This window comes from Salvelinus namaycush, chromosome 8 (assembly GCF_016432855.1).
Source record: "Salvelinus namaycush isolate Seneca chromosome 8, SaNama_1.0, whole genome shotgun sequence".
Taxonomy (NCBI): domain Eukaryota; kingdom Metazoa; phylum Chordata; class Actinopteri; order Salmoniformes; family Salmonidae; genus Salvelinus; species Salvelinus namaycush.
This window is the reverse complement of record NC_052314.1, coordinates 9,110,346-9,137,965: the sequence shown is the minus strand read 5'-3', so window position 1 is coordinate 9,137,965 and position 27,620 is coordinate 9,110,346. Positions and strand designations below refer to the sequence as shown.

Below are 27,620 nucleotides of genomic sequence, written 5' to 3'. Positions count from 1 at the left end.
CATGTTTGTATTTATATATTTAATTATTTATTGTTGTTACATTGTCGAGAAGGAACCTGCAAGTAAGCATTTCTTTGGACGGTGTATACCATGTGTATCCCGTACATACGGCTAATGAAAACTTGTAGACTAAAGGCATCAAACAGAAAATGTCCAGTTAGATAGAGTCACTAGTATGTGTTCAGCGTTTACATCAAACCCCTCCACCCTTCGGTGTCAAAACCCAAAAGGAAGTGTTATTAAACATTTTGGTTCGTGATTAAAAGTAGCACAAATTACCGATATTACACTGCACTTGAGTTGTCGAATTTGTTTGCTGTGTCGGAATAAAAATGTTTTTTTTTAAGAACGTGTAGTTTCGTGATCCAATGGCAATTTCCATGAAGTTACACCTCAGAATTAATGGAAAGCAAAAGGTACAGTGTTGCATTGGTTTGAATCCTGGCCTACATCTGTGAGAAGATTAGAGAAGGCTTCATTGGTTTGAATCCTGGCCTACATCTGTGAGAAGATTAGAGAAGGCTTCATTGGTTTGAATCCTGGCCTACATCTGTGAGAAGATTAGAGAAGGCTTCATTGGTTTGAATCCTGGCCTACATCTGTGAGAAGATTAGAGAAGGCTTCATTGGTTTGAATCCTGGCCTAAATCTGTGAGAAGATTAGAGAAGGCTTCATTGGTTTGAATCCTGGCCTACATCTGTGAGAAGATTAGAGAAGGCTTCATTGAGAGTGGTTGAACAAGGCAGTGTAGAAAAGGCTTCTGCATTTTGGAAATAGCTTGTTTTGTTATTGCTTTACATGTAATCTGTCCAATAAAGTTCTCGCAACACATTCCAAAAAACACTCCATAAAACCTACATAGTTTTACTAAGCCAATTAGGTATAGGTAGAATGTCACATATTATAAATCACATACTGACCTACATAATAAAGACACTCTAAGGCTTCAGAAATACTATGTCATGTTTATGTGGTGCGTATGCATGCATCATGACTCCTTAACAACATGTACATGTAAATCCATACCTTTCCTTTAACAAGACACAAATATGTGTGAGAAGGTTATTCCCTACAATGGCTCCAGTATTCCCCAGGCTTTTAGCTGCCCATCTTTACATTATTCCTGTTCCATCCCTCAAAATAAAGGCTATTGTTGAAATTCTACTAAAATATCATTAACTGGGGCACATGAAGGCTTGAGGTTTTCATAAACGTGAGCACTATTTTTTAACATAACAAGGCGTGGTTTCTGGTGCACTTGTTAACTGACATTTACAAAATGTGTAGCCTAAGACCTGTGCAAGGCCACCAGTGATATCTATATCAATCAAAATCAATCCTATTGAAGGCAGAAGCGGAGGGCATTCAGTGGAGCAATGGGCACCAATGTGCGTGCGATACACACTATGGGAGTGACAGACAAGGAGATCCAGCCTCCTCCTGAAACAGCACAATAGACGACAAATGTATAACCACCACACACACACACGGCTGCTAAGGGGAGAACGGCTCATAATAATGACCGGAACAGAGCAAATGGAATGGCATCAAACACATGGAAACCATGTATTTGATACCATTCCACTGATTCTGCTCCAGTCATTACCACAAGCCCTCCTCCCCAATTAAGATGCCACCAACCTCCTGTGACACACTGAAAACCTCAGTACAGCTAAACAAGAACCAAGTGTGGCTCTATCCCTTGACACAACAACCTCGACCTAACCAATAGGAGGCAGGAGGCAGCAATGGTGGGCGTGTCCAGGAGTCGTAGTTCCTTAGTTAGACCCAATGAGGAGCTGGAGTCATCAGCGAGAGGATAGAAAGACCTTGGGCTCTAGAGTGATGGACCAGGCCTCAGATCAAGTGGATACCATATTCACATGCTAATCTATGTGCCAAGGCTCCCTGGCTTGGTGGAGGAATCCACCACCTTGGCATGGATACTAGCTTAACATAATTTCATATGTACTAAATGGCCAGTAGCAGTGGTGGCTCTCTGTATATTACATAGCTATGTCTCTGTGTCAGTAAGGAAGTCCCTGGTGAAGGCAGCCATCTTGGTTTGTTAGGTCTCAGGGTTGATGGCTGTAGTCATGGTCGCCGTCTTCATGTACTGTGTGAAGATGGCATCAAAGGCCTCATCCCTGTGGATCATGGCACCAAACACCAACGGCTGAGAGAGAGAGAACGAAAGAAAGAGTTAGAAAAGTAGACAGATGTAGAGTGACAAGCCGAGAGGAAAGGAGGGTGGAAGATCACAGATCAACTTATTAATAGTATATTGACCAACAGTATCAGACCTAAATAGAGAGAAAACTTGGTCTAAAATAGACTGTCCATAAGTGTTCCTACCTTCTGGGTGGACGGTGTTGCTATGGAGATTCCCATTCCAGACCCAGGCAGTACAGACAAGACTTTGTACTGTGGGACAAAAACCCCACAGATAAACAACATTTACATTCTACTGCAGAAGTACATTTTTAGAAACCAATGAATTGAGACATTGGACAGAAGGTGGAGCAAAGATGAAGACACCCACCTTCTGAATATCAGTGATGTCAATCAGTTTGATGACTTTATTCTTTTTAGAGGAGTTTGACCTGGAGCTTGAGCTTTCAAAGCAAAGGTAACTGGTGATGGATAGAAAACACGTAATAAGCATGGAGAAGTAGGCCAATACAATACACCTGAACACACAAACTAACACAAACAATACAACACGATGCCAAGTGTGATTTCTACATGTGACAGTTAGGTATAGGCAGTAGATGGCTTACTTTTCAGTGACAAAGAGCACCCCATTACGGATGTAGTCAGTGGGACTCTTCCTGTCCCTGTTGATCAAGCAGCATCGCCAGCCATTCTCACACACTGCAAACAAAACCAATCAAGACACACGCAAAAGTCTGCCACACTGCCAACACACACAGTCAATATTCCTGGTTTCACAGCTTGCACTGTCCCAACATAACACAATAAATAAACACTAAGTTCATCATCAACTATGGAAACAGGGTCAACATGTAACCGGGGAGGAAGCTGGCCAGGCACAATGTAGCTGTCGCTGCTGAGGTTTATTCTGCCGCGCTCTACCAACCTGCTAGAGGGCGCTCATCCTCGGATAGATTGAAGACCTCGTGGAAAGAACCCTTCTTAGTATTGTAGACCCTGCCAGTCTGTTCCTCTAGACTGATACCGCATGCTAGGCCTGTCCCTAGACTCCCACGAGCTACCGCCGGCTGAATCTAAAAGAGAAACAGAGAGTGGGGAAAAGGACGGAGGGAGAGAGGAAAGGACAGAGGGAGAGAGGAAAGGAGGGAGGGATGGACGGAGGGAGGGAGGGATGGACGGAGGGAGAGAGGGATGGACGGAGGAGAGAGGGATGGACCGAGGAAGAGAGGGATGGACGGAGGAAGAGAGGGATGGACGGCGGGAGAGAGGGATGGACGGAGGGAGAGAGGGATGGACGGAGGGAGAGAGGGATGGACGGAGGGAGAGAGGGATGGACGGAGGGAGAGAGGGATGGACGGAGGGAGAGAGGGATGGACGGAGGAGAGAGGGATGGACCGAGGAAGAGAGGGATGGACCGAGGAAGAGAGGGATGGACGGCGGGAGAGAGGGATGGACGGAGGGAGAGAGGGATGGACGGAGGGAGAGAGGGATGGACGGAGGGAGAGAGGGATGGACGGAGGAGAGAGGGCAGCATATTAGACCAGGAACAGAGTGTGGGAAGGGAATTAACTAAACCCAAGCAGCGCATGTGCATTATAGCAGACTCTCTCAAACCAGCAGCTTGGCTTTGACTTCAGCATCAATCAAAGCTTATTCAGGTGAGCAGTTGTTTGGGAAGCAGTGTATATTGGCTGGGGTGCTTGTAGAGCGTGTTGGGTGCCTTGTTTATGGGGATGTGAATGATAGGGTTGTGGTGTGTCTCATGCAAGGCATGAAGCCATGAACTCATACGGGACCATAATCTTTCACAGTAAAGAATGAAATGCATCAAAAAAGACTAGAAGATAGTGAGACGGTCTGATAATTTTTAGTAAATCTCTCCAGAATACACACACTGGAAAACATAGATAACTATTGATAAGTGATATAAAACAACCTTTAATAATTGTATGTGATTTTATGGGAGAGTAGATATGATATTATGATAGATATTGCACTAGGAACTAAACTTTTGGCACAAACTACAAATACTATTAATGAACCTATCTTTCCAAAACACATATAAAGCAGTTTCTACCAGTTACTTCCTCACCACACACAAACACTTTGAATATAGGGTTCCTTCTGAAAGTGTCTGAGAACGGATCAAACAGTACCAGTCAAAAGTAACTTAGGCCTGACCAAAACCTCATGAAGCTGATTGAGAGAATGTCTTCACTATTATTCTACAATGTAGAAAATAGTACAAATAAAGAAAAACCCTTGAATGAGTAGGTGTGTCCAAACTTTTGACTGGCACTGTACATTCAAAACACCATTATGGTAAACTCTTATGAGTTCAACTTTGGTTAAACATGCCAAATATTACTTTCAACAGCACTGTGGTAGATGCATTTGTTTAAACTACGGGGCACATTTTGATCCTTCACACACAGTTATCATGGCTCTACTACTGAATTCCAAATGGGCAAGGGGTCAATTTGGAATGCAGCTCATCTCTAATGACACACACACAGGTGATGGTGGCGTACACACAGGCACACAAGAACCAAAGTGCACACAATGGTAGCCCTACCTTTTCAAACCCAGAGAGCTGAGAGGGAGAAACAGAAAACTCAGGAGATCAGACATTGACATGAGGGTTCCCACAGTCCCAGCTGCTGTGAACACCCACATGAATAGGGAGGAACTGTGACGATGACACATATCAATATGAAGTGGTTGGTGGCACATTAATTGGGGAGGACGGGCTCGTGTCATGACTGGAGCGGAATAGGTGGAACGAAATCAAATACATCAAACACATGGTTTGATGCCACTCCATTTATGCCGTTCCAGCCATTATTATGCGCCGTCCTCCCCTCAGCAGCCTCCACTGGTGTACACCTATGCACATAAACACTGAGTGGACAAAAAATTAAGAACACTTGCTCTATCCATGACAGACTGACAAGGTGAATCCAGGAGAAAGCTATTATCCCTTTGATGTCACTTGTTAAATCCACTTCAATCAGTGTAGATTAAGGAGAGGAGACAGATTAAAGAAGGATTTTTAAACCTTGAAACAATTGAGACATGTATTGTGTATGTGTGCCATACAGAGGGTGAATGGTCAAGAGAAAAGTTGCCTTTGAACAGGGTATGCTATTAGGTGCCAGGCGCACCGGTTTGTGTCAAGAACAACAACGTTGCTGGGTTTTTCACGCTCAACAGTGTGTGTATCAAGAATGCTCCACCACTCAAAGGACATTCAGCCAACTTGACACAACTGTGGGAAGCATTGGAGTCAACATGGGCCAGCATCCCTGTGGAGCGCTTGACACCTTGTAGAGTCCATGCCCCGAGGAATTGAGGATGTTTTGAGGGCAAAAGGGGGTACAACTCAATATTAGGAAAGTGTTCCTAATGTTTTGTACACAATGCAGAAAGATACAGTTGAAGTCAGAAGTTTATATACACCTTAGCCAACTATATTTAAACTCAGTTTTTCACAATTCCTGACATTTAATCCTAGTAAAAAATACCCTGTCTTAGGTCAGTTAGGATCACCACTTTATTTTAAGAATTTGTGAAATGTCAGAATAATAGTAGAGAGAATGAGTTATTTCAGCTTTTATTTCTTTCATCACATTCCCAGTGGGTCAGACGTTTACATACACTCAATTAGTATTTGGTAGCATTGCCTTCAAATTGTTTAACTTGGGTCAAACGTTTCGGGTAGCCTTCCACAAGCTTCCCACAATAAGTTGGGTGAATTTTGGCCCATTTCTCTTGACAGAGCTGGTGTAACTGAATCAGGTTCGTAGGCCTCCTTGCTCACACACGCTTTTTCAGTTCTGCCCACAAATTTCTACAGGATTGAGGTCAGGGCTTTGTGATGGCCACTCCAATACCTTGACTTTGTTGTCATTAAGCCATTTTGCCACAACTTTGGAAGTATGCTTGTGGTCATTGTCCATTTGGAAGACACATTTGAGACCAAGCTTTAACTTCCTGACTGATGTCTTGAGATGTTGCTTCAATATAGCCACAAAATTTTCCCTCCTCATGATGCCATCTATTTTGTGAAGTGCACCAGTCCCTCCTGAAGAAAAGCACCCCCACAACATGATGCTGCCACCCCCGTGCTTCACGGTTGGGATGGTGTTCTTCGGCTTGCAAGCCCCCCCTTTTACCTCCAAACATAACGATGGTCATTATGGCCAAACAGTTCTATTTTTGTTTCATCAGACCAGAGAACATCTCTCTAAAAAGTACGATCTTTGTCCCCATGTGCAGTTGCAAATCCTAGTCTGGCTTTTTTATGGCGGTTTTGGAGCAGTGGCTTCTTCCTTGCTGAGCGGCCTTTCAGGTTATGTCGATATAGGACTCGTTTTACTGTGGATATAGATACTTTTGTACCTGTTTCCTCCAGCATCTTCACAAGGTCCTTTGCTGTTGTTCTGGGATTGATTTGCACTTTTCGCACCAAAGTACGTTCATCTCTAGGAGACAGACCGCGTCTCCTTCCTGAGCGGTATGACGGCTGCGTGGTCCCATGGTGTTTATACTTGCATACTATTGTTTGTACAGATGAACATGGGACCTTCAGGCATTTGGAAATTGCTCCCAAGGATGAACCAGACTTGGAGGTCTATAATTTTTTTTCTGAGGTCTTGGCTGATTTCTTTTGATTTTCCCATGATGTCAAGCAAAGAGGCACTGAGTTTTAAGGTAGGCCTTGAAGTACACCTCCAATTGGCTCAAATTATGTTAATTAGCCTATCAGAAGCTTCTAAAGCCATGACATCATTTTATGGATTTTTCCAAGCTGTTTAAAGGCACAGTCAACTTAGTGTATGTAAACTTCTGACCCACTGTAATTGTGATACAGTGAATAATAAGAAATAATCTGTTTGTAAACAATCGTTGGAAAAATTACTTGTGTCATGCACAAAGTAGGTGTCCTAACCGACTTGCCAAAAATATAGTTTGTTAACAAGACATTTGTGGAGTGGTTGAAAAACAAGTTTTAATGACGCCAACCTAAGTGTATGTAAACTTCCGACTTCAACTGTACATGTATTACATACAACAGTATAGAGTCTGAGACATACCCGTCTGGACAGTATGGCGCCCCCACGCTCCTTCAGCTGGGGGTCTGTGGGCAGGCTGGTCCAGATGATGTGGGGCGTGTCATACTTGTCCCTTAGCTTGGGACAGCTCCTAAACAGGAAGTCGATGATGAAGAACTTGATCCCTGCATACAGCCCTGGAGAGGTGGCACAAGGAAAGGGATGAGAGGTGGCACAAGGAAAGGGATGAGAGGTGGCACAAGGAAAAGGGATGAGAGGTGGCACAAGGAAAAGGGATGAGAGGTGGCACAAGGAAAAGGGATGAGAGGTGGCACAAGGAAAAGGGATGAGAGGTGGCACAAGGAAAAGGGATGAGAGGTGGCACAAGGAAAAAAGATAAATGGAGAGATCCTCGTGATCCATGGAGGTGTCTCTCCATTTATCTTTTTTCTGTATTTTTCTCAGTGCTTGGGGCATCACTGGTTAGGTGTAGTGGCGAGTCAATCAATCAATCAAATGTATTTACAGATACCCAGCCTAAATCCCCCAAAGAGCAAGCAATACAGAAGCACGGAAAAACTCCCTAGAAAGACAGGAACCTAGGAAGAAACCTAGAGAGGAACCAGGCTCTGAGCGGTCCTCTTCTGGCTGTGCCGGGTGGAGATATAAGAGTACATTATTCAAGAAGTTCAAACGTTAATAGATGACCAGCAGGGTCAGACAATAACCATGGAGGATGTTCTGATCTCAGGTCATGCGAGGGTTTTACATATTGTACCAACCCATCATGAAGCCCATGAGTTTGTAGGGTAGGAGACAGGAGCAGATGAAGACCACCCACAGACCGATGTAGAGCTTTTGAGTGATCTCAGGATGCACCCACATGAACAGGCTGAAACACAGGGGCACACAAGGATACAAAGTGTGAAACAAGTTGGTTAACAACCTTAAATAAACTTTGAACACACACATACATACACACACGTCACTCACTTCTTTATTTTCTCCAGGACATCTGCCATCTTTCCAAATAGATTCTGTGAAGAACACACACACGTGAAAACAGCACACCAGCTTAAGAGAGCAACACCTCACATCGCAAAGTAGATGTCATCGTGACGCCTCTCGCACTTTTTTTTCTTCTTTTCTCTCCCCTATTTCGATCTTGTCTCATCGCTGCAACTCCCCAAAGGGCTCGGGAGGTCGAGGCATGCATCCTCTGAAACATGACCTGCCAAACCGTGCTTCTTAACACCCGCCTGCTTAACCCGGATGCCAGCACCAACAATGTGTCGGAGGAAACACTGTTCACCTGACGACCGAGGTCAGTCTGCAGGCGCCCCGCCCGCCACAAGGAGTCGATAGAGTGCGATGAGCCAAGTAAAGTCCCCCGGCCAAACCTAACCCGGACGACACCGGGCCAATTGTGCGCCACCCTATGGGACTCCCGATCACGGCCGGTTGTGATACAGCCCGGGAACGAACCAGGGTCTGTAGTGACACCTTTAACACTGCAATGCAGTGCCTTAGACCGCTGCACCACTCGGAAGCCCATATCTCGCCCTTTCTAAATCAAAAGGTGAAGACATGATCATATCACATGATCACAGCTCACCTGTGCTTTTTGAGCGACATCAAGAACTAACTGGAACTTCTCTGAAACAGTCAGATCCTCCTTTGGTGGATCCTGGGAAAAGATGAAAGTTACATCCAAAACTATTCCCCCCCAACGCAGAAATTGTTCTGGTAACACCCAGTGCCCCCAAATTGGCAAACACTGAATGTGCAAGGGCTTGAGGGGGGGGGGGGTCGTTTTTGGACCCCCTTCCCAAAAGAGGTTTACATCATACACGTCTTACCGCAGGTTCAGAGATCTCCGGCACAATACTCCACTGGATCCTCCAACCTCTGAGAAGAAAGCGGATAGAGACAAGTTTGACTCATTTCACAAGCAGATTACCCATGTCCAAGCAGATTGTTAATTGTTCCATTGGACAATAGGCGATGCACATTGCAATGAGGTAAGCTACCTGGAAATGAGGTAAGCTACCTGGAAATGAGGTAATTCAAGGACAGCCTGAGAATGGCTAGGAAGAGAAACAAGGGGATGGCCCAACCGTGCCACGCTGCATTCATATAGATCTGTGGAAAAGAGAGAGGGGTGGGGGAGGGGAGAACAGGTCACACAATCTACCATCTCTAGTCTATAACCCATACCAAGTATGGAACATCTCGTTACTATGCAATACATATTATATACAGTACTCATGCAGATGCCAATAAAGAGAGATATTTGAATGTAAATCTATAAACAAATATAGATGTTATATATATATACACACACACACACACACACACACACACACACACACACACACACACACACACACACACACACACACACACACACACACACACACACACACACACACACACACGGGGAGAGATAGAGATATTGATCTTCATTGCTGTGATAGTGTGTGTGTGCACACTCACAATGAAGGCAAAGGTTGACGTATACACGGAGTGCCAGCTGGATAAGGCAAAAAGGTTCCTCTTGAAGTTAGTGACAGGTTTGGCACCTCGCTCTACAGAGGAGTAGAAAGTATTGACCATTAACAAAGCACAATCAGAGACTGAGACAAAAATCATAATTTATTACTACAAACACATTTTTCATATTCCGATTTTCATATTCCGATTATGAATATATTTCAGAATATTCATCAAGATACCCCTGACATAAAGTGTGATTGTTACATCTTGTCCACTAAATGTACAGTACTTACTGAGTCGTCTCATGTTTTCAGTCAATCTGAGGACAGGGGTCAAGAGAAAGGGAGTTTGATTCAACTAGAACTCTGCATGACAAAAGCATAAACAAAATGATGTAAGACAAGCACAAACAGAACTAGATATGTTTTGGTGGAGCAAAAGTACAAAATGATCGTGCTGCATTTAGGCATCCTTCATGAGAAAGTATGTGGTGCCTGGAACAATCTCTTGTCTCAGAAGGTAGTTTTGTCTGCCTCTCTATCCCATCTCCCCATCTCTTTCAGCCTCAAAAACTAACATCAAGGCCATTTCAACTGGTGCAGTGAATGCTCCTTCCTTCTCTTCCCCTCCCTCTCTACCCTATAATATGTACTTGGATAAAGTTACAGCCAGGATAGTTTAAGTCAGGCTACCCATGACTCCACAGGCATGGTGAACACTGAGTGTTCTCTTCCTCTCTTTCTCTCACCCCTCTGTCTATTGTACTTGTATTTAGTACGAATCCCCATGACTCCAGTCTACGTCATTCAGGAGAGGACTGAGAATTGGAGGAAGAATCGGAGCCCTAAAAACTGACACGGGGCCAGTTGGTGCAGTTCCACTCAACAAGGTCACTGTATGAACTGAGTAGGGAGAGCTGATCCTTAATCAGTCCTAACAAGCGAAGAACAAAAAAAAAGGCCAGCTGCAAAGCCCTCAACCCACCACCAGGGGTCAGACAATACTCCCACTTCCTTAACACCATGGTTACAACCACTGCTGTGCTGAAAGCCCTGGGATTGGCTGTAGGTTATAATAACAGGCCAATCAGACATCAGGGTGAGCTCATGAGGACAGTAGTTCCCATCATGACTGGCTACTTTACGGAGGGTGCTGATGAATAGCATGCTGACAGACTCTAGGCCCATTACAAAGCCATCAGTTTTATGACCCTTCTCTAAGCAGCATGTACTCTGTCCTCTGAGTCGGTTAACCTGATGACTACAGTGGCTGGCTGGTCGTCCACGCTTATCAAACGAGAGGAGAGAGGCCGAGGGGAGCAATTACAGAGGAAATTATGAAGTCAGAATTTAGAGTACATCATTTCTCAGTGGGAAAGCATTGGTTGTCTGAGGTCGTTGTGGTTATGGGGGCAGTTCTCACCTCTTAGCGCTTAGCGGCTCATCTGGCTCCACCGTGTTCACCTCCGGCTGGAAGCGGAAGTCCTCGATGTACGCTCCAAACCGGTCGTAAAGCCACGTCTGCAGCCGCGAGTACATGGTCTCCTTCTGCTTGTCTGCAGAGGAACCGATTGGATAATGTTAATGTTAGACCTCGTTTTGCTGAATCAAGTCTGTTAGAGCTGGGTTGCAACAAAAGCCTGCACATCCTTTCCAGGACTAGTGTTGGTGACCGCTGCCTATACTGTAGGAAATAACCATGTTGTTTGAAATGGAAATACATTTGACCAACTCAACATTTAACTCAACATTACCCGACTTATGCTTGTAGTAGCATCAAATGTTGTGAGCACAACACTACTGTGTTATTTTGGTCAGGCCTAAGTTACCACACCACTGTGTTATTTTGGTCAGGCCTAAGTTACCACACCACTGTGTTATTTTGGTCAGGCCTAAGTTACCACACCGCTGTGTTATTTTGGTCAGGCCTAAGTTACCACACCACTGTGTTATTTTGGTCAGGCCTAAGTTACCACACCGCTGTGTTATTTTGGTCAGGCCTAAGTTACCACACCGCTGTGTTATTTTGGTCAGGCCTAAGTTACCACACCACTGTGTTATTTTGGTCAGGCCTAAGTTACCACACCACTGTGTTATTTTGGTCAGGCCTAAGTTATTTCAGTTACATCGGTATTTCTTAATCTGGATCAAAGTGTATCCGAACACCTTTCTCTCTTCTCTCTCACCACATGCTGTATTATCACTAGTGCACGTCTCTGGAACCAATTAACTAACAGCTCTCTACCAGACACCTCATTCAAATGAATAGCAGCCCGACATCACACCCAATTAAAATAGACAACACTGCTTATTCCCCTTAGACACCTCACGTGTACCATTAAAATCGGCACCACAGCCTCTCTGTTTGGAATATAGAAGAATTAAGAGTGGCTGAGTGGACGAGCAATGTGGTGGTCAGTCTTCCTACAGTAGGCAGACGGGTTGCCTCCCAACTCCCACAATGTTAACATCGGTCTGGGATTTCCGAGACTATGGTGGTGGGTGATTGGAGGGAGAGTCATGACAAACGGTTAAAGTGTTTACGTCTGAGGTCAAGCATACGGCCGCACTCTGAATTCTTACATCTGAAGAAGAATATAAATGCAACATGTAAAGTGTTGGTCCCATGTTTCATGGTCTGAAATAACATATCCTAGAATTGTTCCATATGTACAAAAAGCTTTTTTCTTTCAAATTTTGTACACAAATTTGCTTACATCCCTGTTAGTGAGCATTTCTCCTTCTCCAAGATAATCCAGCCACCTGACAGGTGTGGCATATCAATAAGCTGATTAAACAGCATGATCATTACACAGGTGCACCTTGTGCTGGGGACAAAAGGTCACTAAAATGTGCAGTTTTGTCTCAGCACAATGCCACAGATGTCTCAAATTGAGGGAGCATGCAATTGGCATGCTGACTGCAGGATTGTCCACCAGAGCTTTTGGCAGAGAACTGAGTGTTAATTTCTCAACCATAAGCCAACTCCAATGTCGTTTTAGAGAATTTGGCAGTACGTCCAACCGGCCTCACAACCGCAGACCACGTGTATAGTGTTGTGTGGGTGAGCAGTTTGCTGATGTCAACGTTGTGAACAGAGTGCCCCATGGTGGTGGTGGGGTTATGGTATGTGGAGGCATAAGCTACGGACAATGAACACAGCGGATAGATGGCAATTTGAATGCACAGAGATACGGTTACGAGATGCTGAGGCCCATTGTTGTGCCATTCATCCGCCGCCATGACATGTTTCAGCATGATAATGCACGGCCCCATGTCTCAAGGATCTGTACACCATTCCTGGAAGCTGAAAGTGTCCCAGTTCTTCCATGGCCGGCATTCTCACCAGACATGTCACCCATTGAGCATGTATTGGATGCTCTGGATCAACGTGTACGACAGCGTGTTCCAGTTCCCGCCAGTATCCAGCAACTTCATAAAATCTTTGAAATGATTGCATGTTGTGTTTATATTTTTGTTCAGTATACTTAAATCTCTTGGGAACAGACAAGGGCATAACATAGGATGGTATCGTAGTGTGTGTCAATATGGTATGCGACGAATAACAAGGAAGTTTGTTCCGAGACCCCAAAAAATTGTCACCGATCATTTGGACAATTTCAGGTGTTCGCATCTTTTGTTTTAGAAATGGGACATTTGGCCCATGCTTTGGCTGAGGGTTTCCGTTTAAGGTGGTGGAGACATTACTAGTGTCATTAGTATCTTATCTCATAATCTAATCTGACGCAATTACGCCAGATTTTTGTTCTGGGTTTCCGAGAATAGCAAATACCTGAATAAGTTGTCTGACAAGAAAAGTAAGCAACCATTGTAGTTGGGGCAAGACTTTCAGGTAAATGTCATTTCTAGGGCAGTCCCAGACATTCTCCATACCGTGAAACATCTTATTCACTACAGCATGCAGTAGGCCTACATAATGCATTTTTATGAACCATACTAGCCTATTTCTTGTGGGGGAGGGACAACACCCACTTGAGGAGTTAAAGCAGCCACTAGCAGTTCAAAGAAAGCCTCATTTGAAAACCAGGCTGACTGAATTAAGTGGAGAACCCTGGTGTGAGAAAATCTGGATTTGAGCATGGTCACAGGGGAGTAGAAAGGCAAATGTTCCACAGCCACATTCATACACCTTATAGAAATGTGTGACATTCCCTACAGAGAGAGAGAGAGAGGGATGCAACGCAATTCATCACACATTCCTCTTCCTCCTGTCCCCACACCTTCACTGGAGCACTCCCACTTACACACACTTCCTGTTTGTGCTGCGTGTTGCACACACGCACAAGCACGCAAGCGATGTACAAGCGTAAGTGGCACACACACACACACACACACACACACACACACACACACACACACACACACACACACACACACACACACACACACACACACACACACACACACACACACACACACACACACACACACACACACACACACAGGGGAAGAGGCGAGAGATTGTTTTTTGATGGGTAGCGAGCAGAGAGGCTAAGAAAAGCACATCGCTTCAACTCTAACTCCCACACAGAGAAGCCGAGCCCTGAGATTCAGAGAGCTGAAAAGATGAGACGAGTCACTCCTTCAACTCTTCTCCATTCCGAGGCCTTATTAGACAGGTCATGGGAATTTGAAATGGTGAGCGAGGTGGAGTGTTAAGGCGCTGGTGGCCTCTGTCTAATGACATACATTCTAAAGATTTGTGAATGAGCTCGTCGGTCATGATTCAAATAACCTGTGCGTATCTTTAGCTATCTACAGTATGTACCCGTTTCTGGCTGACCTGTACTGTTGGCGGTGGGAGCTGCAGTTGTTGCTCTGGGTGGCTGTGGTGCGGAATCTTCTGGTCTAGGAACAGGAGAGACGAAGCATTAGTAGTAGGTAGAGCATTAACCATGGCTTCAGAAAAACACATTACCTTATTGAGACATTATTGTGCCAGACAAGTGAATGCAAAATGATTCATAACAATATTGGTTTCACTTATCAGTGATCACAAAGGAAAATAAATGAGACGTCATCTAAACGTTTTTTTCTAGCCTTCAAAGGATTGACACAGAGATTTTTCCATATAAAACAAATGGAGACTTCACAGACACAGATGTGATTTATACTTAGACATATGACATTAGAGACCTTTGGGTTTAGTGTTACAAAGCCTAGGGTATTGAGGGAGTCACTACGTGCATGAATGCTTATTGGCAGCCTGGCTCGGCTTCTTGACATATTCCCATACCCAACTCAAGGAGAGGCTCTATTTTTAACAGGGACAAGACATGGAGACCGACACACAAAAACACACAGGGGACAACACACACAGGGACCGACCGATCAACACACACACACACGGACCGACCAACACACACACAGGGACCAATCGACACACACACACATTGACCTACATATATACACACACACAGAGACCGGCCGACCCACACGCACAGGAACCGGCCGACCCACGAGCACAGGAACCGGCCGACCCACGAGCACAGGGACCGGCCGACCCACGCGCACAGGAACCGGCCGACCCACGAGCACAGGGACCGGCCGACCCACGAGCACAGGGACCGGCCGACCCACGCGCACAGGGACCGGCCGACCCACGAGCACAGGAACCGGCCGACCCACGAGCACAGGAACCGGCGACCCACGAGCACAGGAACCGGCCGACCCACGAGCACAGGAACCGGCCGACCCACGAGCACAGGAACCGGCCGACCCACGAGCACAGGGACCGGCCGACCCACGAGCACAGGGACCGGCCGACCCACGCGCACAGGGACCGGCCGACCCAAGTGCACACGCACAGCGACCGACACACCCGCACACACACAGGGGACCGACCGACCGACCGACACACACACACACACACACACACACACATTGACCGACATATATATACATATATACACACACACACACACAGGGACCGGCCGACACGCACGCACAGGAACTGACACGCGCGCACAGGGACCGACACACACACACACACAGTGACCGACACACACACACTAGAGGTCGACCGATTAATCGGAATGGCTGATTAATTAGGGTCCATTTCAAGTTTTCATAACAATTGGAAATCGGTATTTTTGGACACCGATTTGGCCGAATTTAAATTTAGAAAATGTACACCTTCATTTAACCTTTATTTAACTAGGCAAATCAGTTAAGAACACATTCTTATTTTCAATGACGGCCTAGGAACGGGGGATTAACTGCCTCGTTCAGGGGCAGAATGACAGATTTTTACCTTGTCAGCTCGGGGATTCAATCTTGCAACCTTACAGTTAACTAGTCCAACACTCTAACCACCTGATTACATTGCACTCCACGAGGAGCCTGCCTGTTACGCGAATGCAGTAGAAGCCAAGGTAAGTTGCTAGCTAGCATTAAACTTATCTTATAAAAAACAATCAATCAATCATAATCACTAGTTAACTACACATGGTTGATGATATTACTAGTTTATCTAGCGTGTCCTGCGTTGCATATAATCGATGCGGTGCGTATCGTTGCTCCAATGTGTACCTAACCATAAACATCAATGCCTTTCTTAAAATCAATACACAGAAGTATATATTTTTAAACCTGCATATTTAGCTAAAAGATATCCAGGTTAGCAGGCAATATTAACCAGGTGAAATTGTGTCACTTCTCTTGCGTTCATTGCACGCAGAGTCAGTGTATATGCAACAGTTTGGGCCGCCTAATTTGCCAGAATTTTACGTAATTATGACATAACATTGAAGGTTGTGCAATGTAACAGGAATATTTAGACTTAGGGATGCCACCCATTAGATAAAATACGGAACGGTTCCGTATTTCACTGAAAGAATAAACGTCTTGTTTTCGAGATGATAGTTTCCGGATTCGACCATATTAATGACCTAAGGCTCGTATTTCTGTGTGTTATTATGTTATAATTAAGTCTATGATTTGATAGAGCAGTCTGACTGAGCGATGGTAGGCAGCAGCAGGCTAGTAAGCATTCATTCAAACAGCACTTTCGTGTGTTTGCCAGAAGCTCTTCGCTGTGCTTCAAGCCTATCAACTCCCGAGATTAGGCTGGTGTAACCGATGTGAAATGGCTAGCTAGTTAGCGGGGTGCGCGCTAATAGCGTTTCAAACGTCACTCGCTCTGAGACTTGGAGTAGTTATTCCCCTTGCTCTGCATGGGTAACGTTGCTTCGAGGGTGGCTGTTGTCGTTGTGTTCCTGGTTCGAGCCCAGGTAGGAGCGAGGAGAGGGATGGAAGCTATACTGTTACACTGGCAATACTAAAGTGCCTATAAGAACATCCAATAGTCAAAGGTTAATGAAATACAAATGGTATGGAGAGAAATAGTCCTATAATTCCTATAATAACCACAACCTAAAACTTCTTACCTGGGAATATTGAAGACTCATGTTAAAATGAACCACCAGCTTTCATATGTTCTCATGTTCTGAGCAAGGAACTTAAATGTTAGCTTTCTTACATGGCACATATTGCACTTTTACTTTCTTCTCCAACACTTTGTTTTTGCATTATTTAAACCAAATTGAACATGTTTCATTATTTATTTGAGGATAAATTGATTTTATTGATGTATTATTTTAAGTTAAAATAAGTGTTCATTCAGTATTGTTGTAATTGTCATTATTACAAATAAATATTATTATTTTTTGTTTGTTTTTTTAAATCGCCCGATTAATCGGTATCGGCTTTTTATGGGCCTCCAATAATCGGTATCGGTGTTGAAAAATCATAACACACACACAGGGAACGTTCCACACAGGGACCGACCCACCCACCCACACAGGGACCGACCGACTGACCGACCGACCCACACGTGCTCATCGCTCATGGAGCCCAAAGTCCTTTCCAACCGCTCCGCTAAAAGCCGCTCCTCACTCACAGGAAAATAAACTCCCGCTCCATTCATTAAAAATCCCAATGTAACCATCTATTTTTGTGACTACCCGGACCTACCATTTGGTTTTGATGTATTGAAACCAAATGAAAAGTATTATAATAAACATGAAAAGGTGAATGTAAGAGCTCATCATTTCAAATAGGCTACATGTCATATTAAACAGCATATCAACACTCTAAATAGGTCAAGAGCCAGACAAGGAGCCTAAGAAAGAACCAAAATGAATTATTCAGACTATATTATTTCAATTATTTCAAGGCTATAGCTCACAAAGAAATACATTGTGACACACTAGGCTGGTAAGGAGTCCGGGACATTAAGCGCTCAGCATTTTAAAAACATTTTGATGTATTAAATCATTATGGTCTATAAACTGTGCATATAAGCTGTGACGTATTTAGAATTAAATACAAATTAAATTAAAAATGCCTTATTACTCATTTTTGCCTTTGAATTCATTTTTAGAGTCTGTGGCATCAGGCTCATGCGATGGTGCCTGGAGAGCCGGCCAGCAGCGGAGAATATCCTCTCCACACTTGCAGAGCCACTCGTGAGGCTAAACACCCTTTTTGGCCAAGCTTGCCAGGCTGGGTAGGGATGCATGTTTTTAAAATTATTTTTGTTTTATTATTTATAGGCCTCTATGTTTGTATAATTCAATCAAAACGGAAAGCTCCTTGAAAGTTGGAATATTCCAGGCCTATTGGGACAAAAAAATATATATTATGGCCTATTGTATAGATAATAGAACAAAAATGAAGGAAACTTGAGAACAGATTTTTTGTTTATAAATACATTGACACAATTATCTATTAATTAGCTACCCACCTCGTTCCTTTCTTTTTAAACTGTCTTTTCAGATTCCACAATGATTCTTTAGTTGTGGACATTACATCACCGCACTCCCCCACTTGGTCCTCATCTTCGGAAGTCACTTTGATTTTGTATCTGTGTATTTTATCAGTTTCTTTATGAAAATATTTAGCGAACTCCATGACATTAGCTAAAGCAAGGGGCTATAGCAGCACACAACTAGACTACAAATGCACGCTGGGCCGGGCATGCCCTGAGCTGGTGATGTGAGCGCTACTGAAGCGGGCTAGAAGGCCGACGCTCCAGCCTTTGGAAATCTCGCTCAGCGCTCCAGTCAAATCGGGAACGCTCCGCTCACACAGGGGCCGACACACACAGGGGCCGACACACACAGGGGCCGACACACGGAAGCCAGCAGTAGAGCGTCTGCGTACACGCCTCTTACCTCGTTTTGAGAACTTCTAAGTTCAGTTTCTGTTCCAAGTCCAGCCTTTTCGATCTCTCTTTCTCCAGCTCCTGTTTCAGTGTCTCTACATTGGTTTCTTCTCTAAGTTTCCTCAACTCCTCCTCTGAAAAATAGAGCAATGAAAGCCCATAAGTTTGGCTCAGCCAACACACATTTCTGACTGTTACCACCTTGGTCCTGGTGGGTCACTGCCACAGGCACCTCTGTTACCACCTTGGTCCTGGTGGGTCACTGCCACAGGCACCTATGCAAACTTGTCAATCTTAAGTCACCGATATTGATCAATTAGCACAGTTGATGAGGTTACCGGTAGAATCAGATGCGGTGCCTGGTTGGAACTAAAATAAGTACAAGCTGAACTTTAGGAACAGGGTTGCCTAGCCCTTGGAACAGACATGTTTGCCCATAATTATGTTTACAGTCCCCAAACCATTGAGATGTTATTTGACCGAGCAGAGAGGGGAAAAGGAAGATGAAGTAAACCTTGTCTCATTCAGAACCGGTTGGAAGTCATTAAAAATGTATGTCGCACAGAGTTCTGCCAGAGAACACCTCAAACTACTTTATCACTGTAATTGAACTAAGACCGTAGACAGAGTGAAATGTCCTTTTCATAAGGAATGTTCCCCCCATGACCACAGTATAACATACAGAAAACAATGGCTCTCAAGTAGACTCTTTTTCTCATTCTGTACTTCTGTAATCAGCAAGATAAATAATTATTTGATTGGATTTTAAAGCGGTGGGTGAAAGCAATTAGAACGAGGTAGACTGGTAGGCAACAGGGTCCCGACTATGTCAACTGTCTTGGTCTGTCAGTCAGTTGACCGAGAAGAACGCCACGGGCCGGAGGCTAAAAAAAGCAGTCACTTCCAGACCAGCTTGTAGTCCTTCAGTTTTAGCATTACAAGACGTTAGATTGGACCTCTGCAGAACAGATTTGGTCAGGCAAGGCATCTCGAGTATGTGTGGCATTATTTAAAATGGCTTGCTTCTCACGAGTCCGCTCCTTTAGCGGTTGGCATTAAAGGGAACATTCTCATAAACCCATTCCATAATGTGTCAACTGTGACGTATAGGCCAACTCTGGTCCACTTTGCATCTCATGATTCAGTTGGCGAGAGGGGGACAGAGAAGAGGTGTAAAATAATGGAGGGAGATATTAGTGAAAAAATAAGACCAAGGCTGAGAGAGATACTAAGGAGGAGGGGGAGGAGAGGGCAGCTGAGAGGAAAGAGTTAGTGCAGGAGAAAGATAAATTAGAAAGAGCTAGTATTTGCAGCTACTGGATGGCCCCCAATCTGTTCACTGTACTGGGAGAAAGTTCACCTCGCAAGCTCAACACCAAAGGAAATTGATAAAGGACCTACTAGAGGGAATGATTAATACCGGTGGTAAAGTTCTAGGTTGAGCAACACCGGAGCTTGAAAGTGACTGCATGCCTGTTTTAACAGCTTAGTGTTGTTACCAGCTTACCACAAGGTTACCTGGGACAACAGCAGCCTGGTTAATAATTGAATACAGCTAGAGCCTGCTGCAACGAGGGTCACTGTCTTAACCCTCTAAGCTGGGGGGGTTCTAAGCTAACATATGGAATTGTTTAAAGATGGTCATACCAAGGATTATTTAGCTAGTCGATTTCGATTTTTAAGACCCCTTAATGTAGAAAGAAATATATATACACACATTTATTGGAGGAAACATTGAATTTGGCATTAATGCTATTAGCCAATAGAAACACACCGAATAACAGATTCAATACATCGAACAGATAGTTCCCCCCAAAAAAAATCAAAAGGAAGATTGTTCTGAAGTGTCGGTCCTATATCTCTCAGATATAAGAAAGATCAGGAAACAATGTCATTTTTAAAAGTATTAAATCATTTTTTCCCCATACATTTATCCCTTCATTTTAGGCACTAAACTATCTCGATATATACTTCCATTCATTTTTATAAACCGGTACCGGGGACCTTCAGACAAGTCTTGTGAGGCTTGTGGGCGTCCTACAGCACCATGGCGTTCGTGAGAGTCTCATCTGTCAATAGAGGATCATAATAGTTTGTAGGGCAAACTGTTCGGACGCTAGACGTTTCGTAACAAGACCAATTTTTGGGATGTCCCATGGTCTAACAAACACCGCTCTAGTTCTGCCACCTTTCACCGCAGAAGCAGAAGGGCGATATCGGTGGATACGGTGGCTTGAAACGCAGACCATGCAGAAAAAGATCTCCAGCTTAAACAGACAGATTTTGATGGGGATATTTGTATTATGTTAATTAGATTTCAGCGGGGACGCAGAAATTGTAGGCTAAGGGTTTTAAAGACACACTTTCTAACCTGACCAAGCTAAAATAATGATACAGGGGATGAGGCTTATCATTGTTGTTGTGTGTTTGGCAGTTACTGTACAGCTTTCAAATGTTACTGTATCATTTACAGTTGAAGTCAGAAGTTTACATACACCTTAGCCAAATACATTTAAAATCAGTTTCACAATTCCTGACATTTAATCCTAGTAAAAATTCCCCGTTTTAGGTCAGTTAGGATCAACACTTTATTTTAAGAATGTGAAATGTCAGAATAATAGTAGAGAGAATGATTTATTTCAGCTTTTATTACTTTCATCACATTCCCAGTTGGTCACAAGTTTATATACACTCAATTAGTATTTGGTAGCATTGCCTTTAAATTGTTTAACTTGGGTCAAACGTTTTGGGTAGCCTTCCACAAGCTTCCCACAATAAGTTGGGTGAATTCAGACCCGGATGTCCTAGCCGTGTCTGAATCCTGGCTCAGGAAGGCCACCAAAAATCCTGAAGTTTCCATCCCTAACTATAACATTTTCCAAACAGATAGAACTGCCAAAGGGGGCGGGGTTGCAATCTACTGTAGAGATAGCCTGCAGAGTTCTGGCTTACTATCCAGGTCTGTGCCCAAACAATTTGAGCTTCTACTTTTAAAATCATTTAAAAAAAAATGTTGACCACCTTCTGCCCCAGCTGTGCCCTGGACACCATATGTGAATTGATTGCCCCCCATCTATCTTCAGAGCTTGTGCTGTTAGGTGACCTAAACTGGGACATGCTTAACACCCCGGCCATCCTACAATCTAAGCTTGATGCCTTCAATCTCACACAAATTATCAATGAACCTAACAGGTACAACCCCAAATCCGTAAACACGGGCACCCTCATAGATGTCATCCTAATCAACCTGCCCTCCAAATACACCTCTGCCGTCTTCAACCAGGATCTCAGCGATCACTGACTCATTTCCTGCGTCCGTAATGGGTCTGTGGTCAAACGACCACCCCTCATCACTGTCAAACGCTCCCTAAAACACTTCTGCGAGCAGGCCTTTCTAATCGACCTGGCCCGGGTATCCTGGAAGGATATTGACCTCATTCCGTCAGTAGAGGATGCCTGGTTATTCTTTAAAAAGTGCTTACCTCACCATCTTAAATAAGCATGCCCCATTCAAAAAATGTAGAACCAGGAACAGATATAGCCCTTGGTTCACTCCAGACCTGACTGCCCTTGACCAGCACAAAAACATCCTGTGGCGTACTGCATCAGCATCGAATAGCCCCCGCGATATGCAACTTTTCAAGGAAGTTAGGAACCAATATACACAGGCAGTTAGGAAAGCAAAGGCTAGCTTCTTCAAACAGAAATTTGCATCCTGTAGCACAAAATCCAAAAAGCTCTGGAACACTGTAAAGTTGCCCCCAAGGATGAACCAGACTTGTGGAGGTCTACAATTTTTTTTCTGAGGTCTTGGCTGATTTCTTTTGATTTTCCCATGATGTCAAGCAAACAGGCACTTTGTTTGAAGGTAGGCCTTGAAGTACATCCACAGGTACATGTCCAATTGACTCAAATTATGTCAATTAGCTTATCAGAAGCTTCTAAAGCCATGACATTTTTTGAAATTTTCCAAGCTGTTTAAAGGCACAGTCAACTTAGTGTATGTAAACTTCTGACCCACTGTAATTGTGATACAGTGAATTATAAGTGAAATCATCTGTCTGTAAACAATTGTTGGTAAAATTACTTGTGTCATGCACAAAGTGGATGTCCTAACCGACTTGCCAAAACTATAGTTTGTTAGCAAGAAATTTGTGGAGTGGTTGAAAAACGAGTTTTAATGACTCCAACCTAATTGTATGTAAACTTCCGACATCAACTGTACATTACAAAAAGTATTATTTTCACATGACTAGTGAAATTCACTCTACAGTGGATGGTTAATTTCATTACCTTATGAAAACATGCTAATAAGAAATTACATTCACATTTTGTACACAGCTGGAAAATATACATTTTCAGATATTTCCTGTACCTATCACACAACATCAAGCTAATTGGAAAATCTGCCACCATAGCAACACAACCTATGACACCCTCTGCGGAATGTTTGCAAGTTATAAATATTCAAGTGTTCCCCTTGATGAATGAGGAACAAAATTGAGCATAGCCGCCCGTCCACCTTAGCAGGGCATTGACATCATGGCTAAGTTCTCCTGTCATCATAGTTACGCTGTTTTAGGATTTCCCCAGCTTCACACAAAAGAGCAAAAAGCCCCGTTGTTCACATCAATTCCCAACCGTCTTGTAAACGACAACTTCAGCCCAGAAACCAAGGAGCTGATCAAGGCCTAGGTGATCGTTCTTCATTTAAGCATCTGAATAGTATGAGTCATCTGAAGGCAGAAAACAGGTTCTTACTCTTTAGCGGTCCACATCCTGATCTATCGTTTGTTTCCTGCTACATCAACTGTGACTGGGCCACCATGAGACTAGTGTAAACCACATCCTCTGCCTGCTATCACATGGCATGGAAGTATGTGAATGTACTGAACGTAACTGACATGTTGAATCCATTTCAAAGATGGCCCGTCATCAAACCAAAAAACGGTTTCTAAAAAGAGAACTACCTCTTGTTGAGCGAGACGATGTTCACGCCATTCTCTTGATAGTGAAATGCTTTTCAACAAAATAAAGCTACATGAATTTCCTCTCAAAGAGGACTAAAGAACTATCAAGGATAAAAGTGCATTCCTGTAGAGAAAACCCATAGGAACCTAAAACAACTATACTCAAACTATCCAATCAAAGGTGGATGTAAATAAATGTATGGCTAGTATAGATATTAGATATTCTCCTCAGATGTGAAACTGGAGTGTGTTGAAGTCTTTGTATTTCATTAAGGATCCCCATTAGTTTCTGCCAAGGCAGCAGCTACTGTTCCTGGGGTCTAGCAACATTAAGGCAGTGTCCTCCACTCTAACAGACGAGCTCTCCCTCTTAGCCGCCAATTCTCAACTTCACCAATGGGTTTGGCCCCCATGAAGCCCTACTGTACAAGGCCTTTTCAGGTCATCACCTCAGTCATATAGAAACAGACTGCTTTTTCTCAATGAGTGCCGTACGGCATGCTAACCTGCTAACCAGTAGCTGCAGAGCCAGGAGGGAGAATAGGAAGCCACGTATGCCCCGGATAACCTAGTTATGTAAGTCAAACATTTGCATAGAGGCCTTTATTTAACAATGTGCCAGAGAGCATCCTCTCATTATCACATGCATGGCTTCCCATGCCTGGCCAAGCCTCTGGACATGGGGACTGTTGGGGGGACAGGGCACTCAGTTACCACAGTCCTGTGTATGTTTCTACAACAGCGAGTGTTTTAGTAGCCAAATAGGCCCATATCTAAGACATTTAATCTCACTTCAGATTTTTCTGAGCCAGCGGTTGGTTTTAGTTGTTGTACCAAGTTTCTAATATAACTGAAATGTATCTCCGACTTTCTGAATTCTGCTATCTCACAGTGCCTTGTTTTGGCTATCTGCCAACACAAGACAATTTTTCTTAACGTCTCCAACACGCTGTTGAGGTCGCTCTCATCTTTTATCATAGTATAGTAAATGTCCAACTGTCAGTTTCACTGGACACCTACTGGTATGTTAAGGGAGGTGCTGTATCTTTAACACTGGCTAACAGGGTAAACAAGTTTTTTTACTACCGTTACACAGGCGTGTTAGAGTTCGGTATCTAGCCTGTAATGCTCTACTAGGTAGAATTACAATAGAACACTATGTGAGGTCTTCGCTTCATTCATAAAGCTATGTATTGTAACATATTGGAGGTAGATGACATGAAAAAAATCATACAACCATGAGCAACTGTCCCAGAATCAGTGTCTGACAGACAGGCCTGTGGGTATAAAAATGTGAGTCAACAGACCAATGCCTGCCAGGAAATGCAGCATCACTTCACACCCAAATACTTTCCCCTGAGAAACCTGAGCTGTCTGCCATGCTTCGCAACAAGTAAACAGCGAGTGGGATAACATCTTCAGGCCAGCCTGGAGATTCCTTAGGTATCGCTATGCAACCTCACCCAGGCATTTCACAATGTCACATAGAAGGAGGTGGGCTGATGTGATGTCCCTTGTTCTGGCCTGGAGCCAGAGACTAGCAGAGGAACCTGGAAACAATCCTAACTGGTTCTGCCTCATGGCACTAAAGGACAGTTACTTGTTATCCACTCCACATCCCCTGATATCTCTGGGGGCAAGCTGTTATATAAAAAGGGCAAAAGAACCTGGGATACTTTACTAGCAATGCTTACAAGAACATAATCCATAAATAACATCTGATACTACTACTACCCCACCTAAAATAACTACAACATTCTACACCACTGTTGAAGGTGTAGCCCTGGTTGCACTGGTCCCACCCTTAGCAGCTTTGGCAGAAAGTATTTTCAACCCCTGAAAAAAGGGGAAGTATGGACTCTGCTCAGGCGTCTTTCTACACCTACTACGCTAGGTTACAAACGACCAAGCGTTTCAACAGACGAGGTTGGGTTCGAAGACTATAAAAATGCATTGTGGTTTCTAGCCAGCATAGGTTAATAATTACCAAGAACAAGGGAGTGGACATACAGAATACTACTGAAGAAACCATTCGTACTACTGCCATCCTCCAGTTACTGTAACAGTGGACCAGAAAAGAGACACCCAATGGTCCTTCAATACCTGGCTGCCTTTCTTCGGAGTGGAGTAGCTTAAGTAATATCCTCTATTAATAACCACTGTTTTTATTTACTGGCACAGTAAGAAGGTCCGGGTCTGACCTTTCATGTCCTCCCCCACTGCAGAGCCCTCAGGACGAGCGAGCACGCGCGCCCACACACACTGTTGGTGCCCCTCAAAGTGGATGATCGCCTCCCTACGTGATTATTTCTTGTGAAGTGCCAAATTTTCTTTACAATTTTGTGAAGTGCGGAGGTCTCTCTAGGATTTTCACATCAAGAGAGCAAGGAGGGGGAAAAATAATAGAAAATACAAATTTCTGTCTCTCTCTCTGCGAGGCTCTTCCTGTGGCAGGTTGTGCAAAATGACAGATTGCGAGTGTGAAATCCAAGTTATTTAGGGGAAATGGTAAGCATAATCAAAAACCTATTCAAATACAAACACTAAAGCAATGTGAATGTTATCCATCTCAAAAGGGTAGGCAACACTGTTGTATGTGCAGTTGAGGCTGATGATATCACAAAATGGACTGTCTGTTAGACAAATGTATTGATCGCGGGGCAGATTGGCCTCAATTGATCAGCAATGCAGTGTGCTGTTCATGTGTGTAAACATCACTGCGGTCGGTATGTTTAACTTTTAAGATGCACTATGCAGAAATCACGCCGCCATTTCCTGGTTGCTAAAATTCTAATAGTTGCTAAAATTCAGTCTGTGACAAAATAAGCAAGTACAGTGTAGACTAGAGAATCATTGTACCATCTAAACCGCTGTTGTATACCGTTTCTGACCAAAAGTGTGTGGACACCTGCTCGTCGCACATCTCATTCCAAAATCATGGGCATTAATATGGAGTTGGTCCGCCTTTGCTCCTATAACAGCCTCCATTCTTCTGGGAAGGCTTTCCACTAGATGCTGGAACATTGCTGCAGGGACATGCTTCCATTCAGCCACATTAGTGGGGTCGGGCACTGATGTTGGGTGATTAGGCCTGGCTCGCAGTCGGCGTTCCAATTCATCCCAAAGTTGTTCGATGGTGTTGAGGTCAGGGCTCTATGCAGGCCAGTCAAGTTCTTACACACCGATCTCGACAAACAGTTTCTGAATGGACCTCGCTTTGTGCACGGGGGCATTGTCATGCTAAAAGGGCCTTCCCCAAACTGTTACCACAAAGTTGGAAGCACAGAATCGTCTAGAATGTTATTGTATGCTGTAACGTTAAGATTTTCATCCACTGGAACTAATGGGCCAAGCACAAAACATGAAAAACAGCCCCAGTCCATTATTCCTCCTCCACCAAACTTTAAAGTTGGCTCTATGCATTCGGGGAGGTAGCGTTCTCCTGGCATCCGCCAAACCCAGATTCGTCCGTCGGACTGTCAGATGGTGAAGCATGATTAATTTCTTAATTTCTTAATTCTTAATTTCATTTCCACTGATCCAGAGTAAAATGGGAGCGAGCTTTACACCACTCCAGCCCTCGCTTGGCAATCTTAGGCTTGTGTGCGGCTGCGCGGTCATGGAAACCCATTTCATGAAGCTCCCGGCGAATAGTTATTGTGCGGACGTTGCTTCCGGAGGCAGTTTGGAACTCGGTAGTGAGTGTTGTAACTGGAAAGATTACTTTTATGCGCTACGT

The 27,620-nt window shown here is 44.0% G+C and overlaps 1 protein-coding gene across 1 annotated transcript in view; it reads right to left on the bottom strand.

Annotated features, from left to right (window-relative positions):
• Positions 1–1,588: 1,588 nt before the first annotated feature.
• The window catches only part of LOC120051698 (GRAM domain-containing protein 4-like), a 48,585-nt gene continuing 22,553 nt past the window's right edge, over positions 1,589–27,620 (bottom strand). Inside the window, exons 4-19 of the mRNA XM_038998584.1 lie at positions 18,922–19,045; positions 14,529–14,593; positions 11,148–11,280; positions 10,019–10,044; positions 9,726–9,817; positions 9,280–9,371; positions 9,089–9,137; positions 8,845–8,916; positions 8,223–8,266; positions 8,012–8,121; positions 7,272–7,426; positions 3,101–3,248; positions 2,781–2,874; positions 2,543–2,633; positions 2,356–2,424; positions 1,589–2,176 (exon numbers count right to left, since the gene is read on the bottom strand). Coding sequence (XP_038854512.1) covers positions 2,069–2,176; positions 2,356–2,424; positions 2,543–2,633; positions 2,781–2,874; positions 3,101–3,248; positions 7,272–7,426; positions 8,012–8,121; positions 8,223–8,266; positions 8,845–8,916; positions 9,089–9,137; positions 9,280–9,371; positions 9,726–9,817; positions 10,019–10,044; positions 11,148–11,280; positions 14,529–14,593; positions 18,922–19,045 — 1,472 coding nt within the window. The 3' untranslated portion in view covers positions 1,589–2,068. The remainder of the gene's footprint in view (positions 2,177–2,355; positions 2,425–2,542; positions 2,634–2,780; positions 2,875–3,100; positions 3,249–7,271; positions 7,427–8,011; positions 8,122–8,222; positions 8,267–8,844; positions 8,917–9,088; positions 9,138–9,279; positions 9,372–9,725; positions 9,818–10,018; positions 10,045–11,147; positions 11,281–14,528; positions 14,594–18,921; positions 19,046–27,620) is intronic.